General features: G+C 36.6%; 2 protein-coding genes across 7 annotated transcripts in view; one reads left to right on the plus strand and one right to left on the minus strand.

The window, feature by feature from the left end:
* LOC310734505 (intelectin-like) overlaps positions 1-19,878 on the minus strand; it is a 147,877-nt gene that overhangs the window by 100,684 nt on the left and 27,315 nt on the right. The window lies entirely within an intron of this gene.
* Positions 1-19,878, plus strand: part of usp54b (ubiquitin specific peptidase 54b) — a 121,995-nt gene that overhangs the window by 64,516 nt on the left and 37,601 nt on the right. For all 5 annotated transcript variants that reach the window (XM_083556446.1, XM_083556445.1, XM_083556444.1 and 2 more), the window contains one exon: positions 4,235-4,327. In XM_083556446.1, the coding sequence (XP_083412572.1) occupies positions 4,235-4,327 (93 nt within the window). The remainder of the gene's footprint in view (positions 1-4,234; positions 4,328-19,878) is intronic.

The following is a 19,878-nucleotide window of genomic DNA, read 5'->3' on the forward strand; positions in this document are numbered from 1 at the left end:
TTTAGGAGGTATAGGAGTTTAAGGTTAGGATTAGATTTGGGTACAGACATAGTACTGATTATTTGAATCGATTATTATTTCAGGAGAAGGTCCTCACAAGGATAGCAAGTCAAATGGGTGTATAGGTTTCTAAACACTGCAATTGTGCTCATGAGTGCTCATTAATCTCTCTCTTTCTCTCTGTAAGTGTTAAGGGAGCCTACATCGAAATCCCTTTTTTCTCTTATCCTCTTTCTCCATGTCCTTATGCCCTATGTGCCAACTGCCACTCCTCCCTCCACCACTCCCTCACTTCATTGTTCATTTACGGTGCATTGTAAATAAAATTGAGAAGGTGGAATAAAAAGGGCAAACGGCAGCACCAGGATGGAATCTATAATCCACCTCTCTGTTTTTTTTCCTTTTCATCCTGTCCTCATCCTGTTTAGTTCATGTCTTCCATCCACAGCTGTAAAATTACTCTTCTTAGCCCTTAAAGTTTTCTGCTAATTGCAGGACAATAATGTGTGTGCATTTACATGGTCTAGTAAATCTTATGCAGTAGCAGACTGCAGATTAAACAAGTGTGGGTCTAGTGTTTAATTTGACTTTAGTGCCCTTGGGTCAATTTTTTCATCTCCTTTATCTTTTTTTTTTTTTTTTGCCTCTTCCTTCCAGACATAGTCTGCATCTGATTTGAGTGTTTTGTTGAAGAGAACAGCGTTTCTAGAAGAATAAACCAGGCCAGTGCAGTAGAACCACAGAGAATTTATAGATATAATGGCAAATCTGCTCGGCAGTTCACTAATGCTGCTGCCAGAGCTTCAGGGAAAAATAGCTGAGAACAGCGCAGCGGAGAGCAGAATGCTCTGGCAGTGCTCTGGGTTTTTTGTCTCTGTGTGAATGTGTGTGTGTTTTCTTCTCATCAAACCTATAGTGTGTGGTTAAGGTAGAAATGTATTGTTTGCTGCAGTGTTCTAGTATGCGACTAAACTCAGACTCTGGGTTCAGATTCGAAGATCATTTCATCACACTGAGACAGATAAAGTGATGTCGAGAACGGAAAAGAGAAAGAGGAAAATAGAGTAAGATTCCTTACATAACATCTCGTTTTATTTAGCGCAGTCAGGGGGATTTCAGTGCTCCTTATTTATTTTAACCCCAGCAAAGATGCCATGAGTACCAGCTATCAAAAGCTATGAAAACAGCCCAAAGATTACTTTTACATTACTGTTTTTTTTTTAAACAGAGAAACTGAAAGTAGATTTGAGACACTTACATCCAGTCTAATAATCTGACTTGTAGATCAGTTAAATTAAAACACATTTCTGTTGAGTAGAGTAAACTGATATGGCCAGTCCAAATAAACTTCTCTGAGGAAAAAAAAAATCAGGAAAGGCAGTGAGGGGAAGACGATCCGGGTCCCACAACACCCATTACAGTGTAGCCTACAGTGAATTGTAGGTTATTACTAGTGTGACTCTGCAGTGTTTTATGAACAGTAAGAGTCTGCTAAATGGGGCCGGGTGGGCACAGCTTTGCATTTAGATTGGATCAGTTTGAGGAGCACAAAAAATAAATACACACATCCTTTACTCAAGTAGAAGTACAGATACTCGTTTTAAAAGACTGAAGTACTGACTACACTTTTTCACTCAAGTTAAAGTAAAGAAGTTTGGGGCTCTGACATGTACTTAAGTAAAAAGTAGCTATTACTACTACTACTCTTTTGGTGTCACGCTGGTAACTGGACCTCACATCATATTACCGTATTTTCCGGACTATAAGCCGCTACTTTCTTCCCACGCTTTGAACCCCGTGACTTTAACAATGAAGCGGCTAATTTATGGATTTTTCCTGGGTTTTTTCCCGGTTTCACAAACTTCAAGCCAACAAACTGAGAGCCATAACATTAGACCAATGAAATTGCGGAACGGGTTCAGGTGAACCAATGAAACTCTTTATATTAAATCAGACGTGCTCCAACTCAATCAGACCGCACCACATCATAAATATGGATGAGGTTCCTCTGACATTTGACCTGCTGCTCACTCACTAACTCCAGTTGCAACAGAAATCATATAAGCACAGACAGGTTTCCAAAACTTGTGCTTTTTTTATTTTTCTTGGCAACAGTGTTACGGGTTAGTCAAAAAAACTTAGAAATAAGCATAAAAAAATAATAAGGACATATTCCTCGGTCTTGCACACATGCAGTAATACTGGAAAAATGCGGCGGCAGGCAACTCCCAAAATGCCGCTCTGCTCTTAAAGGAGCCACAACATATTTCACCCGTTACATTGTATTGTACATTACAGACACTGTCTTTCGTTAAAGCCTGTGTAAAGTTCATCAGTTTCAGTGTAGACAAAAAAATATTTGCCAAATTCAGTGGGTGCGCTTTATACTCCGGAAATTACGATAATATATTAAAACAAAATGAATTTCAAATTTTGTTACCTAATGCATGTATCCAGACTGAACAACCAACAAATAGAACACAAGCAGAGCACAGATGATGATGATTAGGGGATCAGGAATGTCTCTGTTCTCAGTCATGTTTACATCTCTGACTCTCTCAGTCTCATATGCGTTAACGCCATACTTCTTGTTGCCTTCTACCCTGCTCACTGTTAGCTTCAAAGGCTAGTCTATGTCTGTGGTATGTGAGAGCCAGGAAATGATGCACCAGTGGTGGGTTGAAAACAGTGTGCAATGAAAAAATAAATATATGAATATTTCACCAAATACATTCAAACTAAAGTAACGAGCCTGATTTAAAAATGTAGTAGAGTACAGATAAGTACAGATATTTGTGTAAGTAATGTAAGGAAAGAAAGTAAAAAGTTGTCTGAAAAATTAACAGTGAAGTAAAGCACTGATACTAGAAAAAAATCTATAGTACTTAAGTACAGTAACAAAGTATTAGTACTTCATTATTTTTCATCCCTGCTTGGAAGCCATTATACACTGTGTTGTGAGAGATTTTGGCACTAGATCAGATCGATAGAAGCAACAGCTTAATTTGGGTGTTTCCAGTCTACAGTGTTTTTATCTGTAGGTTGTAAATTTTGTTAGTAAATGAGTTGATCATAAACCATAAATATGAACAGTAGATTAATTATGAGATTAGCTAAATGAGGTGGGATTAATTGCAGTAGAGTTTTAACCTAGGTTATTTGTTACCATTGGGCAAGGGGGAATAAAAGAAAAACAAACACACATTGTAGATTCTTGGTTGCTTCTGCTTCAGATCCTGATTGATGGCAAAGGTGTATCTTGAGATGTGTTTTAATCACTCTTTGGGCTTCTTGAGCACATTTTTGAACGGGTGTGAATTAGTCTAGAAAAAGTGCTAAAGACATTAATGAAGACTCATGCATGGTGACTAGACTCACCCACACTGGCATGTACATGCAAACATTCACAGAACACACAGAAACACACAGAAACACTCACACACATACCTGCTCAGTGTAACAATCATAGAGATGTGATCTATTTTGCTTACATGCTGTTTTCAGTATCAGCACTTTATAGTTATATCTCTGCACACTGCAACAACCCCCCCCCCCCTTTCTCTTTTACTCGCTTTCTGGCTTCTCTGCGATCACAGCTCTCTCTCACTCGCACTTCCTCTCTTCAAGTGCTCACTACCCCTCTCTCTCTCTCTCTCTCTCTCTCTCTCTCTCTCTCTCTCTCTCTCTCTCTCTCTCTCTCTCTCTCTCTCTCTATGCCTCTTTCTCTCTGCAGATCTGCAGTTCCCTTGTTTAACCTTTTCCCTTTCCCTCCTCTGCTCTGTCCTCTGCTGGGAAGTTGCTCCCGTAGCGGAGCGGCTGTTAAAAGGTGCTGAATTCCTGCTCTGTTGGGAGGATTAAGTGGAGTGTGCACCTGGCACATGATCAGTGGATATCGGCTGCCAGGGCTTTCTCACGTTGTTTGAGGGGGATTGGAGCACTGCAGTAATCTTGGCCAGAGGGAGTAGGTGCAGGATGGGGCCAGAGAAGCTATGATGTGCTGATTTGTGGGGGGGGGTGAGTGTGTGTGGGTGTGTTGTCGAGATGCGAAGTAAAGTGGTTGTGTGCTCGCGGTGACGCTTCTAGACACGCTGTGTTTTCTTGTCGAGAATCATGGGATGTTTTTTTTTTGGCTTGTTGCCTTTTTAATCTTCTTTTTGGGAATCTACATAGTGAATATTATACACAAGGCTAGATTTGATGGCCTTACTTTTAACAACCGTCTTCTCGCTTTCAGGTACTTTGGCACCTTGATATCTTCCGCAGAAGCTTCCGGCAACTAACCACACACAAGTGCATGGAGGACTCGTGCATCTTCTGTGCTCTTAAGGTAAGTGCAGTATCCAACTGTTTGGGTGGGTGAGGATAGGCTTATATAAGTCTGCACTCTTAGCCATGTGTCTGATCTGTTCCTAAATACTGCTATGCAAATGTAAAACTGAAAAACCCACTTTTGATTGTAGAGCTTCAACAGTTTTTATTAATGAAAATAGTTTGCATTGCTATTCATTATTGATGATGTAAAGCATGCTGTGGCACGCACTGCGTCACTTTATCACATGCAAAACCTATTTAAATCAGTTCGCTTAAGTTTTAAAACTTGTTGATAAATGCATTATAGAATTATTTTTAGAATAAGTTTAATAACAAGTTTTATTCTTTTTGCCCAAATATTGTACTATAGACTATTTGTATACATTAATGTCAGTAGTTTGTGGTTACATAAGGCATCAAATGTATTTTTTTGTACATCCCATTTTAAAGTTGTTTTGTCTTTAGTACTTTAATAACCTCCACTCTTCAGGGTAAAATGCTTACTTGAATTTGGAGTTTGGGGATTTTGCCTATTTAGCTACAGAAGCATAATTAGGTCATGCACTAAGGCCTGGTGTGTAGTAGTTCTACCCAAAGTTCTACCTGAAGGTGTTCAGTGGTTTGAGGTTAGGTGCAGGACACTAAAGTTCTTTCTTAATTGACCTCACTTTGTACACAGTGGCATCATCATGATGGAACAGGGTTAAGATTAACACACCATATTGTAGTAATGGGAAACTGTAATTCAAATTCAAAGACATTCTACAAAATTGTGTACTTTCAACTTTGGATAACATTTGAGTGTGATGGCCCTGTGTCACTGTGGGACAAAATTTACCAGCTCATTTAATAAACATATTTACAATGTACTGTATAAGTAACAAAAAAATTAACTTTGAAAATTTAGTGAAGCTAAAAATACCTAAAACTGATGTATGTAAGGGTTGTGGGATTTTGCTGTCTCTGGTAGAAAACTGCTATTCCGTACTATCTGCAAGAAGAACATTCTGACTGTGCTGTATGTCCTTTATCATGCTGATTCATGCCGCGACGTTGCATAATGTGCATTAGTAGTATGCTTACATATTAATGATACCAATGATGTTCTGAAAAACTGCTCAGTATGTCCCTATTAGGTTTGTTGAACAAGGATTACCAACTCGATAATTATCTGCTTCGTTTCTTCCGTGTTACAGAAACATTTTGCATATAAAAAACACCTTGTGCTCATCATTGAGCCTGTCTTGTGTTTTTCAGAGCCAGGTGAAAACCCAAAACCTCATGGTTGCTCTATTGTAGTCACAGCGCACTGCGCTGAAAATGGTGCAGCGTATCTTTGAGACCGAATGATGTAAACTAGCTCTCTATCCATAGATAGTTCGCTAATTTTTGTTATATAGAACATAACAATCCAGTTGCTAAAAAAGTGACTCTGTACAGTTATAACTATATTTTTGTTTTCATGGCATCGGAATCCTTCATTGTAAAGGACAGATAGTGACTAACTGTCAAGTATAGCTAATATTTTGTACACTCACCTATGGTTGCCTGTGGACATTTTTTTCTGCCTTAGCCCAGCAAGCATTTGCTGCATGGTTACAGTTGTGCTGCTAGCAATACATTTGTCATGCTGAGTTTTATTTTTCGGATGTTATATCAGGTTACTTATACAATAGAAAGATGCTATAGTTCCTCCCCTGTTTTAGTGCTTTGATTAACATCATTAAAATATAAAACGATCACAGTCATTCATTAGCTTTTCACAAAATTACAGAGTAAGGAAATTCCTTACAGAGTCAGCAAGGTAGAAAACGCTACAACTCGATAATGCCTATCAGCGAACCAATATACAATTGTGAATAATGCACACTCTTTGGGCAAAAGAATGTGGACACCTGACCATCACACCCGTATGTAGATCTTCCCTAAACAAGTGTAAGGACACAATTGTGAATGATGCTCTTATACGTTCTAGCATTACACTGGCCAAACATCTTCCAGTAAGTCTATACATACTGTAAATGATGATCTAACACTAACCCCACTGCCCCAGTACTTATGCTCAACCACATTAATGCCCTTGTTGCTGAATAAATCTTAGTTTAGTGGAAAACCTTCCTAGAACAGTGCAAGTTATTACACAGCATTAGGAAAACAAAACTGTAATGAGATGTAATCATATGTGTGTGATGGTCAGGTGTCACTAACCTTTTGGCAATATCGTGTATATTAATTATATGTAGAATTTAAAGACCATACATTATTTCTGTTGATCACCCCTAAAATTAAATACTTTTAGTAAATCTATATAATAAAAAAGGAATGTTATGGCCTGGTAGTAGAGAATAAAGAATTCATAAAGAATTCATAATATTATGCTGGCATGATTTCTTTGCTTAAGAATGTAACAGTTTTAATGTTCCATGGTTTTTGTTATATGAACGCACATTATATTGCACCTGTTAGCATTCGCTCTGTCTGTGGCTGGCTGGAGATGTTCTCTACTCTGAAAATGGGGAGCTGATATACTGCCTCGCTCTTCCTACTGGAATTTACTTTATCTTCATCATCATTTTCATCATTTCTCCTTCCCTTTCTCTGCATTTCTTTCTTTCTCCTGCCCAGCATGTCTATTGAGAGACATAGTTTCTGTTAGTGAATGAGGAAGAAGCATTAGCAAAAGTTGGCAGGACAAAACATGTTTCATGTCTGGAAGAATGTGCACAAATGCTAGCCATGCACGACGTCTTATGCCAGTGTTGCCTCCGCTTTAAAAGCGGAGATATTTATGGCACTCGTCTGGCTGGAAGGAGCCTAAAAGCTGACAGGTTTTCTTGAGTGACTCTAATTTTAGCTGTGGCTCCACATGAAAAGGGCTCCTTGTCATTTTTACTTGGGTGTTTATTTCTGAAAATAACAACAGATCAGCCAGCTGTCTAGTCCTTTCACCTTGCTGGATAAAAAGGTTGGCTTGAATGGAGAACACTCAAAAAGGTCTGATGGAGAAAGCAGGTTTGCTTAGGGGTTTTTTTTATCACCTTTTCAGTCTATTTGTTGACTGCTGACACTTTTTTTAATCTCCACTGACTCCAGCTGCTTGCCATTTCTGAATGTTGCCACGACTACCTGTTACCTTGACTACTTCCTACCAAAAAGGTTTTATCTCAATGGATTTGGCAGTTAAAACAATGATTCACACTTCGCTTAGTCTTACTGCTTTATTTAAAAACAAGTATTTTTCAACTCAAACCTTAACTCACCATGGATTAACACTGACATGGACAATGTCGCATTGCCTGTGGTTGAAACCCACTAATAAAAGATAACCATAAACATGATTTTTTTTTTTTTTTACTGAACCAGTTACACTCTGAAAAGCAATTTTAAACCGAAAGCAGTTTTTAATTCATTTACGCATCTCTCTTTACTTTTAGATGTGTAACATAACCTACAGTTTCTTTCCTCTGAAGAATCTCTGAAAGGAAGAATTAGTAGTTTATGACGGCCCTAAAAAACTGCCCTTACACTTACAATTAATGTAAGTTTTGTGTAAACATGCTTGTGATTTTTTGTTTCTGACTCACGGCTGTTTGCCAAAGCTTTTAGGATGTTTGGTGGAATTTTCTTTGTTCTTTATACAAAATAAATACTATATGAGATCAGATCATTGCAGGTCTTCCAGCATTATGGCTTTTGACACAGTGCTAAATTGTACACATACCCTAGAAGTGGCGTGAGAAGATGCACAATTTACCCTTGGTCTGGAAAGTAACCTTAAGCGTAAAAGCAAACGTGATTTCAAGTCTCTCCCCTAAACAAGACCATTCTCCCAGACTTGTGTATTCAGGCCAAGTGTGTAAACACCCTTACTGTTTACCTTTTTAAATACATCTGTCCTTGTCTGTTGTATTGGGTAAAAAATAGAGCTTCTCTTGTACATTGTATACAGTATTTATAGAAAGAAAAAAAAAAACATTTTTGTTGTTTAGCAGAACTGTCAAGTGTGTAGGGCTGTTTTTTTTTTTCTTCTCTCTTTCTCTCGCTCCCCTGAAAGAATGGATGACTGATCCCATATATTCTGCAGTTATTCTTCTTGTTCGCACCTGCCTGCGCTATTTTTTTACTGCGTTTCCTTGATTGTTTCACAAATCAGAATCAAAAAGTGTTTTATTGCTTTTACACACACACACACACACACACACACACACACACACACACACACACACACACACACACACACACACACACAATAGTAAGGTTTAAGAAAAAAAAGAAGAAAGAATTGACTATTTGAATTTGCTAATCGATTTACAACTGCAGCCAAAGTAATATCCACAGTAATAAAATTGCATTAAGAGTGTCCTTGGAGGTAGTTAGCTGTTCATAATGAAGAAACCTATGGGGGGAAAAGCTGCTCTTGTGTCTGGATTTTCTGACACACGTAAAGTATAAACAATTGAGTCGTTTGAACCATGAATGTGACCTTTTTTTTTTTGTCCCACGAGCTTCATATCTGACCGTCTGCTCCCGGCAGGTTCTAGTTATTAGTTGATATGAACACAGACATGGTTTGCAAGGGACTTGTTGATGTGTTTGGGTCTGATCTGAGGCACTGCGGGGAAGCCGTTTGGCCTTCAGGGCTTTTAATGATGACTCAGAACAATCTGCGGTGGCATATGAAAGCAGGGGAGCCTTCTGGTGCAGCATGAATCTCATGTTGACAGGCTAGAGGAGGTCATGTCCTGAGAAGCAGACATAAGGTAATGCGTGTGGATGTTTTGTACGCGTTGTGAGCAAGTGTCCCTGCCGAATGTGTCCATGTGTCAATACGAACATGACAACGGAGGTGTGAATATGTGCAAATCCAATACAGCCAAAATATTTGGATTGGTATCGCAGCAGACTTGATGTAATTTCCAGGCTGAACCACTGAGGGTTCAGCCATTAATGTGAATTTTCAGATTATTATTTACATCTTAGGCTCATCAATAGCTAAAAGATAATAACGGTAAATTCGGCATCCGTACACAAATGTTTTCAGCATACAGTATTTTGCAATTCTCAACTGAAAAAAAAATACACAGATCATTATTAGATAATGATCAATCATTATCAAATTGCCATTATCATTTTCAAATCAATTTACTGTTAGTGAATTTTTCTTTAATGTATGATTGTATGACCCATATGCTGTTCCTATGAGAAAGTTAATATTGTGTCTGAGTGTGATCTTGATAATCAGTTTTATATTTATGTGTGTGTATGGTAATGGTATGGAAATGTGTCGTTGTGTTGCATTCTCTTAGCTCATTTCATGAATTCAGTGGGCGTTTCCAGTTGCACTTTGCATGATGAGTTTTAATAAAAATGACCGTAAATGCCAGACAATGGCTTACATCCTCACCCAGTCACATTTTCAATGATGCTCCTCATATTCCTATATCTGGTTCTCTTTCTCAATTCTTATTTGAATAACTAAGTTGCTGTGATTTATGAATGTCAAATAACCCCCGACCCCCCCCGGACTCCCTCTATCACTTTTTCTGTTTGACTCTGTGCTCCTCTTTGTCCTTCATATTCTCTGTTCTGTTTTCTCATTCTCACATGTTGCATTAATCCTCTTTGCATGCATTAATAGAATTTCCATATTCCGTAAATAAACGCTTTAAGTTTCCAGTCTTACGAACTGAGCTAAGCACATTAAAGGGTTAGAAAACTTGTGCAGTGATGCTTTGACATTAACTCAGAGCAGCAGAAAAATAGGATGGATCACTGGATGCTGTATACTGTATGTGGGAAGAAAGGATGAAAACGTACTTGTTTGTTTTTACCTGATGACCTTCAAGTTAATGCCACTGCAATTTATTGGTAGCATATTAGGGTTCAAGGTAATTGCTGAACTGCCACAGAGATAAGGATGGGTTCCTCTCAAGGTTTCTTCCTCATGCCATCTCAGGGAATTTTTCCTTTCCACAGTCGCCTCTGGCTTGCTCATTTGAGACAAACTTACATTTATAAGAAACATACTTATTCATTCTTTATTACCACTGTGTAAAAAATTAAGAAAATGTCTATTGTTAAAAGCGCTATTAAAAAAATTAATTGAACTAATACCACAAACTGCCCTCCTAACCAGTGGTAAAGTTACAGTACATAAGTAGCTTTTTTGCGTCTCTGTACTTTACTGAAGTATTTACATTTTTGGAGACTTTTACTTCACTTACTACTTCACAAAGTCAAATATCTCTTCTTTTTACTCAAGTACATTTTGTGAAATCTGTCATTCCTTTTTATTTATGAGTGGATAAAAAATTTAACTGGTCAAACATGCAGTAAGCCACCAATCAGGGTAGCATGTGCGCTCTGTTTTGATCTTTAAATTGCCGCTTACTGGTATCTACTTAGCACAAGCACACAGTTCAGCGTCAGTTCAACAGCAAGCAGAACATTTTGAGAGTTATAAATGATGGAAGAAACTCCTGACTCTAACTTGCCACATAACCAGTGGTCTTATTTGTGCAATTTTTTATTGAAGACTTTGAAAATAAGGTTTTGTGCTCATGAACATTTTAATAGATATTAATCAGTGTTTGACTCATTAATATTATTAATAGATCGGTGCTAAGAGAAACATTAGAGTCTTTTCACATAAACTGAGTTGATTAAGCAAAAATGATAATAGGGCATTCTAGCCATAATAAGTCATAGTACTTTGGATACTTAAATACAATCTGAAGGCAAATACTTTTGTACTTTTACTAAAGTGAACATTTAAAGAAAGCACTTTTACTTTTACTGTGGTAATATTTTCTAATATCTCAATTTTGATGCAAGTACACGGTTTGTGTACTTTGTCCACCACTGTGTCTGAGATGGGAAAACACTGTAAATAGAATGCCAGCCTGGCTCAGGGCACCATGCTAATATTTAAACTTAAGGTTAATTTACCATATCCAGTCCACTCACTGGCAAGTTTTGAGAGCTGAGAGGAAACCAGAGAACTGTGAGGAACCCCAAATAGGCAGATCATATGAGAACTTAACATAGACAGTAACCCAAGCTGAGAATATAACCTTGCAGCCTGGAGAGGTAATGCTTTACATTACAGACATGAGGCAAGACTTACTGTTTATGCTATTAACACATGTGACAAGCTGCTGCATTCTTATGTAAGGTTGTCCTTTAGTGGTCCTTTTCTGAATGCTTTTAGAAAGAAAATTGTGTCTGCTACTGCATAGAACCTGAAAGGCTTTCAAAGAGGACAAAGCAAGTCTTTATAAAACCTTGTAATATACTGTACATTATATGGCCAAAGGGATGTGGAAACCTGACCATCACTCAGATATCTGGTTCTGTCCCAAACTGATGCAGCAAGGTTGGAAGCAAAGACGTGGTTTACACTGAACGCCTTTTGGATCAATTCTAACACTGCCCTTCTCGCCAAGTGTGACCTCACTAATGCTCTTGTGGTTAAATGAATAGAAATTCCCAAAGCTGCAGAGCCTTTTGAAAAGTGCAGAAGTTATAATACCAATAAAGGGCAGGACCAATTAAAAAACTATGACCATGTGGGTATAATAGTCAATTTGAACATAGTTTGGTTATGTAGTACATTTACAAAAATATATATTATAATAATGAAATAAATATATACCATATTTTCCGGACTATAAGCTGGTACTTCTTTCCCACTCTTTGAACCCCGCGGCTTAAACAATAAAGCGGCTAATTTATGGATTTTTCCGGGGTTTTTCCCGGTTTCACAAGCTTCATGCCAAAAAACTGAACCCCATAACATTTGACCAATGAAATTGCCGAACGGGTTCAGGTGAACCAATGAAACTCTTTATATCAAATCCAACTGAATCGGGCCGCACCACATCATAAATATGGATGATGTTCCTCTGACGTTTGACCTGCCGCTCACTCGGACTGTCTACAGGAAATGCTAATCATTCGTAACGCTGAAAACAACCGGGCATGAAAAAACGCACTTCACCTGTGTTCTGAGCTGCACGGCATCAGGAGAAAAGCTTCACCGATGGTGATTTTTAAACGCACGACGATGCCAAAAGATAAACTCTCGAGAGAAATAGTTGTGAAAGGAAGGAGGAAGACAGTGAACAATGACTTTCTTGGTAGGCTACTGTTTAGATACAAGCCGTGTAACAGACACTGTCTTTCAGTAAAGCCTGTGTAAAGTTCATTAGTTTCAGTGTAGACACCTGCGGCTTATAGACAGGTGCGGCGTATTTATGTTCAAAATAAAAATATTAGTAAAATTCAGTGTATGCGGCTTATATTTGGGTGCGCTTAATAGTCCAGAAATTACGGTAGTAGTGACCTTTCTTATTACTGATCGTGCCATGCTGGCTCAGATAATACTAAAATATATTATTAATTTGACCATGCATTTGTTGGAAGGGTTGAGTGTATTGGTTATATGTTCTTGTATTTGACTAATCAACGACAATCATGTGAGCAAACCCAGCCCTGTTTCTGTCCTATAAGCTATGGTCCAGGAACTAAAATCATCCCCTAGTGGCTTAGTGCTAACGGCTTTAACCGTCTGATTGTAAGGTTGTGTTTAAATCTCAGCACCCCCAAACTTCCATGGTTTAACATTTAAACATTAGCATTTTTCTCACTCTTAGTTGTTTCATGTCAAAATAATGGGCATAAAGTGGATATGCTCATGATGTCAAACTGGATCAGAGATCCCCGAACAGAGAATTGAGTTTGCAACACCACTTATCATCCATCTACAGTCAAACATTTTTGCCCTAAATGTGTTAACCAACATATCATGTCATGTCTCTCTAAAGTATTCACACACTATTTAAATCATTTAAATGTGAAAGATTTTCAGCAGGCAGTGCTACTGAAATTTCTGTGTGGTTCTAAGTTGAGTTCAGTTACTTTGATTTGCTCAAAATGACCTGCATGACTGGAAACAATCAGAGACATAATTACACATGGCTGAAATTTTCTCTGATTGCCTCATCAGGTTTCTCATGCAGCCTAAGTCCCGTGTCCTCCAGCATGTCCACTTTGAGGCTCTGCCATGCTCCGTTAGGCTTCCTTTGTGCCCACATGGTGTTGTGTAGGCCAGCGTTGAGCCTCTGCTGGCTCTAATGGAGGCCCATTAGTGTCGGCTCATGAAACCTGAGTTTCCAGTCGTTGCAGGTGTCGCTCTCCAGCCATTCTCACAACAGAAACCGCATTGAAACTTAATGAGCTCACACTGCTAATGTGCACTGCAATATGCTTCTCACTGCAAACAGCAAATAAGTGTAGAATCGTGTTGCGTGTGTGTTTACTTGAAAGCATTGGATTCGCTTGCTTTTCCAGCTTCATATCTAGCTCTCCTTCCTGAAGCCATTAAGCCCAACCACATACACATCGAGTGTTGAAGAGGTATTTCCAGAAGTTCTCCATCTCCAGATCATCTGCTTTGGCAAGAACTGCCTTTCTTGTAGATTTACAATCGTCTCACAATTTGCTACATAAAAACCCACATCTGTCACATGCAGCGATGGGAAGTAACGAAGTACAAATACTTTGTTACTGTACTTCAGTAGATTTTTCTGGTATCAGTACTTTAATTCACTATTTATTTTTTGGAATTTTTTACTTTCACTTACTTTTTTTTTACACAAATATCTGTACTTTCTACTTCCTATGTTTTCAAAACATGCTCATCATTTAAGCTTTAATCTATTTGTTATTTGATGATCAATATTTTTTCTTCTAACTGCCTGCTGTTTTCAGCCCATCAGCCTATTTCTTGTCATTCCGTGGCTTTTTCAATCTACCACTGGTGTATCATTTCCCAGGTATTATACACCACAGGCGTAGACTAGCTTAGAACGCTAACAACAAGCAAGGCAGAAGGCAACAAGAAGTATGGGGTTAACGTGGATGACAGAGGGAGCCAGCAATGTAATTATGACTGACATCAGAGACATTCCTGATCACCTGATCATCATCATCTTTTCTCTGCTTGTGTTCTATATGATAGTTGTTCAGCCTGGATACATACATTAGGTAACAAAATTAGAAATTATTTTGTATTAATATGATGTGAGATCCAGTTACCAGAATGAAACTAAAACAGGTAGTAGTAAAGGCTACTATTTACTTAAGTACAATTCAGAGTCCAAACTTCATTACTTTAACTTGAGTAAAAAAAAGTGCAGTCAGTATCTGCACTTCTACTTAAGTGAAGGATTTGTGTACTTTTGCCATCTCTGGTAACATGGTTTCTCATGTAGCAAAGTATGGAAATGAGAGCGATTCAGCTAATTTCAAAGTTTCCTTGTTGAGTAGAATGTTTTTTTTTTGGTTATGAGTCACTTCATTTTAGTACAAAAAGGTCTGTACTAACTGTCTGAGCAACACGCTTTAGAACTTCTGCAAAGGATGTAAGATTGAAATATTGCTTCTCATTGCTTTTCTTCAATATATTTAATTTAATAATTTGTAAAATATTAGACTTATATTTAAAGAGTTGGACTGTAGTCAAAATGTGGAAAATGATCTGTACTATAGTGGTCTGTGACAATTATTATCATTTAGCATACCTTGAGCTAGAAAATTAAATCATCCATGTACACTGCCTGTCAGAAGTTTGGAAAAACCTAGAATTGAATGGTTTTTGAGAGACACATGTTCTTCCTTTTTGTTTTGGTAATTTGTAATTTGGTAAATTGTAAATTTGGTAATTTAATGGTATTAAGATTTACTTTTACCAAACAAATATATAAATATGTTAAGATTTTTATTTTTTTTTATTGAAATATTTTCCCTTAGCATTAATAACAGGTTGGCAACCTGACTGTTGCCAAACATTCAGCCAAAATACTTTACTATGCCTTTTGTAAAAATTGCCAAAGGTTTTTATTTTGACCTTGTAATCCAGTTCATCCCAGAGCAAATAGGATTTATTGAATGGTAGCAATGTTGGTTTAGTATTGCTTTCACCAGGAATAAGTCTTCAACCTTTCGTGCTCCAGAACAACCCAAAATTATTATGTTTCCACCACTATGGTTGTGGGTGTGAGGCATTCTGGTAACATCTCTTCTCATGTTCCCCGTCTTACATTAGTTCTTGTGTTAGAGCTAAAGATGTAAAAAAAATGTTTTTGCCTTTTACCTAATTTGTTGCATATAAACAAATGGAACATGCCCGTGTCTCAAAATCAGAAAAGACTATGTTTCCTAACTTTTTTTTACAGGCATTAAACTTATAATCATATATTATAGAATAGGTGCAATGGGTGTAATGTAAAATGTGTCCTTGCTTCTAGCATCTCTAGTACAACTTTCTCTTTGTTAAAAGTGCACTACCATTTAGCTGACATACATCAGCACCCTGTTTTCATGCGTTGTGTCCCAGAAGAGACATAGCCCAATTCTACTTGTATTTTGCCCTTTTACACTTCTCTCTTGGTGCTTTTATATTTTCATTTCATTTTTAAAGCCATCTATTACCACAGTCCAAGAAAATCTCACTGGAATTTCATCTCCCAACAACAGAGAAAGAGAGCCATGGAGACTGAAACCATACCCTTTCCACTTTTTAAATACTTAATAAACGACACTTAACTCCATAAACCTTATTTATATCAACCTAATTTAAATTAAAATTATACAAATTATAATTAACTATTATATAACAAATTTACCACCACTCCACACAATTATAATTATAATTATTTATTTATTATACATTTATTTTTACTATTATTAATATTATTTTTAGAAATTTAATTATAAAAGATTTGGAATAAAAGTGGTAAAAAATAATAAGGTTCTTGCCTTTACTTACTGCTGCAAACTGTATATTAAAGCAGCAATAATGTAGAGAATAAACTAATAAATATTTGGCAACAAATCATATGTCCTGACACAGTAGACATGTCATCATGAAATCAACACCACCAATTACAATTTCTACTATTATTATTAATTTTATAGTACTAATGACTCTTTTAGGAGCACTTTTAGAGAAAGCAGTTCCATGTGCTTTACAAAATGATAGTGTTGATAGAATATCTGTCTGGAACATATAGGATTTAATACAAACAAATTAAAGGCTTTAAAATGATTTGATTATCACGAGGCTAATTCAAATCTCAATTAAAATTATGAGAGTAAAAGAAGAGAGAGAGGTTGGCTGAAATTTAAACTACAAGATTCTCAGTAGATTCTAAGATGCTTACACAGAAACTAGTGCTCTTGGTAAATATGGTAAATACGTGCTTTTTTGCCACTCACCAGCCAGCTCTCCCCTTTCATACGACAGCTAGCAACCAGGAAAAAATTAATTGTTAAATTGTTAATCGCAACTTAAAATCACATTTTTATTTGTTCTAAATGTATCTTAAATGAATACTTTTCAAGTTTTTTATATTCTAATCAACATGAACATGTACAAATATGGATGCTTTATTATTGAAACTAGACTCAACATAGAGCACGAAGACAAAATATTCATGTTAATTTTTTGAAAGTAACATTTTTATTTCTAATTTTGCCATAGAAAATAATGTAAACAGATAATCCATTCCATGCACCCACAAATATTAATATAAAAATATTGAATGGTATTTTATGTACAACCTATTGTCCCTAACCTATCTGAAACAATGATTAGTACACAATATAAAGTAAAAATAAACCAAACTAACCTGTACTTTACTTGGTGTTAGGAAGATGAGGAGGAGGAGAAGGTGGAAAAGGAGTTTTATTGCTCGAAAAGAAAATCTCATTTAAAGAGAACACGTGGTCACAATACTATACTAAACAGTAAGTTTGCTTGAATGCTACCTGTACGAGGGACATACACCGAATGAGGACGAATACATGGAAAGCTGACCTGAGCTACCATTGTTTCATGCAGCAAGAGAGAAAGAACCATCATCTCAGTTGAGCGCGAGCCGTTCGCGTGTTGTTTGGAGTGATGTTACTCTCATTACAAAGTTCCACTGTACATAAATTATCAGGACACCAAACTAAACTTTTGCTATGTTTATACATTGAATATATATATATATATATATATATATATATATATATATATATATATATATATATATATATATATATATATATATATATATGTATAAACATAGCAAATGTATAAACATAGCAAAAGTTTAGTATATATATATATATATATATATATATATATATATATATATATATATATATATATATATATATATATATATATATATATATAATTATGGTAAATGTGATGTATAGTTATGTGTGGTAAAAGAAAACCCTTCATTGATCTGTGCCCTTGTTTAAGGATTAATACGGGTTTCAGGTTGTTTGTTTGCTCCGGAATTCAAAAGCCAGCTCAGAGTCACTGCTGTTTCTTTTTATTTTCTGTAGAGTTTCTGAAGGCTCCATCCATTCATCTTCAATAACTTATTTATCCGGCTCAAGGTCATGGTGGGGCATGAATTCACCCTGGATGAGAGACCAGTCAATGGATCACATATTAACCCTTTACGAATAAACAGAATTAAAAAAACTTTTCTGCTATTCTTAATGAATACCAATGGAAAAGTAACAAAATTTGATAGAATATTGCTTTTATTTTCACCTTGAAAAATTATATTTGAAATGACAATTAAAAATTTTGCTTTTTTTGGATGAGCAACAATATGACTGCAAAACTTGATTGCAACGAGCTGCACATCACTCACTCAGGTACACTGAGAATCAAACGCAAGTCAAACATCTGCAAGCTGACAGCTGTTACGTCCTATGAACCTATATACATTTTCCTCACCTTTTTAATATGCAAAAGTTGTCAAACTGTCACGACCAAAATAGAAGTAAAAGGAGAGCTCAGCGAGACAATGAAACTAAAAGTAGACAGATAGACAGGCAGATGGATAGATAGGACAGGTACTTTATTGGAAATGTTTCTTCAGCAGGAAAGTAGTGTATACACAGGAGGAATGTTACATACAGTACGTAAATAGCAGCAGAATTAGATTCAGTGGTGAACAGAAAGAAAGTACAACATGCTTGGGGTTCAGTTTTTACTTAGGTCTGATTTGACTGCCTTGAGGACTCTCGACCTCCATGTAATAATCACTAATATACATAAATAATCCATATGTATCAACAACATTAAAAAGGCAACATTTTGAATGAAATCAATGAATTCAGCGTGCATAGTTTGCAGTTATGAGTCTGCTGTAGTTTGTATACAGTATGTGTATGTGCATGTATGTGTGTTTGTGTGTAGTGATATTGCCTGTGCAGGATGGGGCATTTGAGATCTTGATTTTTTTTTTTGGGTCTTGTGATTTATCATATAAATACATTTTACTTGATGCTTTTATTATCCAGAAACAATTGCCTAAAAAGAAACTGAGAACTTTGATTATTTCAGGCTTAAAGATAGTACAGGAAGATTTTATATTATTAGCTGTAAAGTTAGGACCATAAACTATGCACACATTACCATGTGCACAGTGAAAAGCCTGTGTATTTTATGGTTTTACTATAGAATTGTGAAATTAATATCATTGTTAGTATTTTTCTATTCATTTAGAAACAGTTTTTACTATACAGTGCATTCAGAAAGTATTCAAAGCGCTTCACTTTTCCCACATTTTGTTATGTTACAGCCTTATTCCAAAGTAGATTCAATTCATTATTTTCCTCAAAAGTCTACAAACAATACCCCATAATGACATTGTGAAAAAAAAAAGTTTTAAATATTTGCAAAAAAACAGAAATAAATCACATGTACATCAGTATTCACAGCCTTTGCCATGACACTCAAAATAGAGCTCAGGTGCATCCCGTTTTCACTGATCATCCTTGAGATTTACAGAGACATAAAACCCCCCCTCCAGAGCCCTTTGGACCTCTGACTAGAGTGACGGTTCATCTTCCAACAGGACAAACGACCCTAAGCACACACGCAATATAAGAAAGGAGTGGCTACGGGACAACTCTGTGAATGTCCTTGAGTGGCCCAGCCAGAGCCCAGACTTCAACCCGATTAAACATCTCCGAAACTGTGCTGTGCAACGATGCTCCCCATTCAACCTGACGGAGCTTGAGAGCTTCTGCAAAAGAGAAACTGCCCAAAAATAGATATAACTTATAGCATCATATTTAAAACAACTTGAGGTTGTAATTGGTGCCAAAGGTGCTTTAACAAAGTATTGCACAAAGTCTGTGAATATTTATGTACATGTAATTTTTTTTCCCTTTTTTTATACATTTGAATTCTCATTTCATTTTACAATTTTTTATGAATTTAATCTATTTTGGAATAAGACAGTAACATAAAAAAATGGAGAAAAATTGGTGTGCTGTGAAAACTATCTGGATGCACTGTGGGCATGATCTAATGTTGGTGGAGAACATTTTCCACAGGTACTGCTATTGTTATTAGAATCAAAATCCATAACCCATTCAGACTCAGTGATTCCATAGAAGAGTCCAAGAACAAAATCAGTTAGAACATGTTGGAATGCTTTTGTTTTGTCGCATTGACTAGGAAAGAGACAGAGAGCACATTCGTGT

Source organism: Silurus aristotelis (genome assembly GCF_946808225.1).
Source record: "Silurus aristotelis genome assembly, chromosome: 12".
Classification (NCBI taxonomy): Eukaryota; Metazoa; Chordata; class Actinopteri; order Siluriformes; family Siluridae; genus Silurus; species Silurus aristotelis.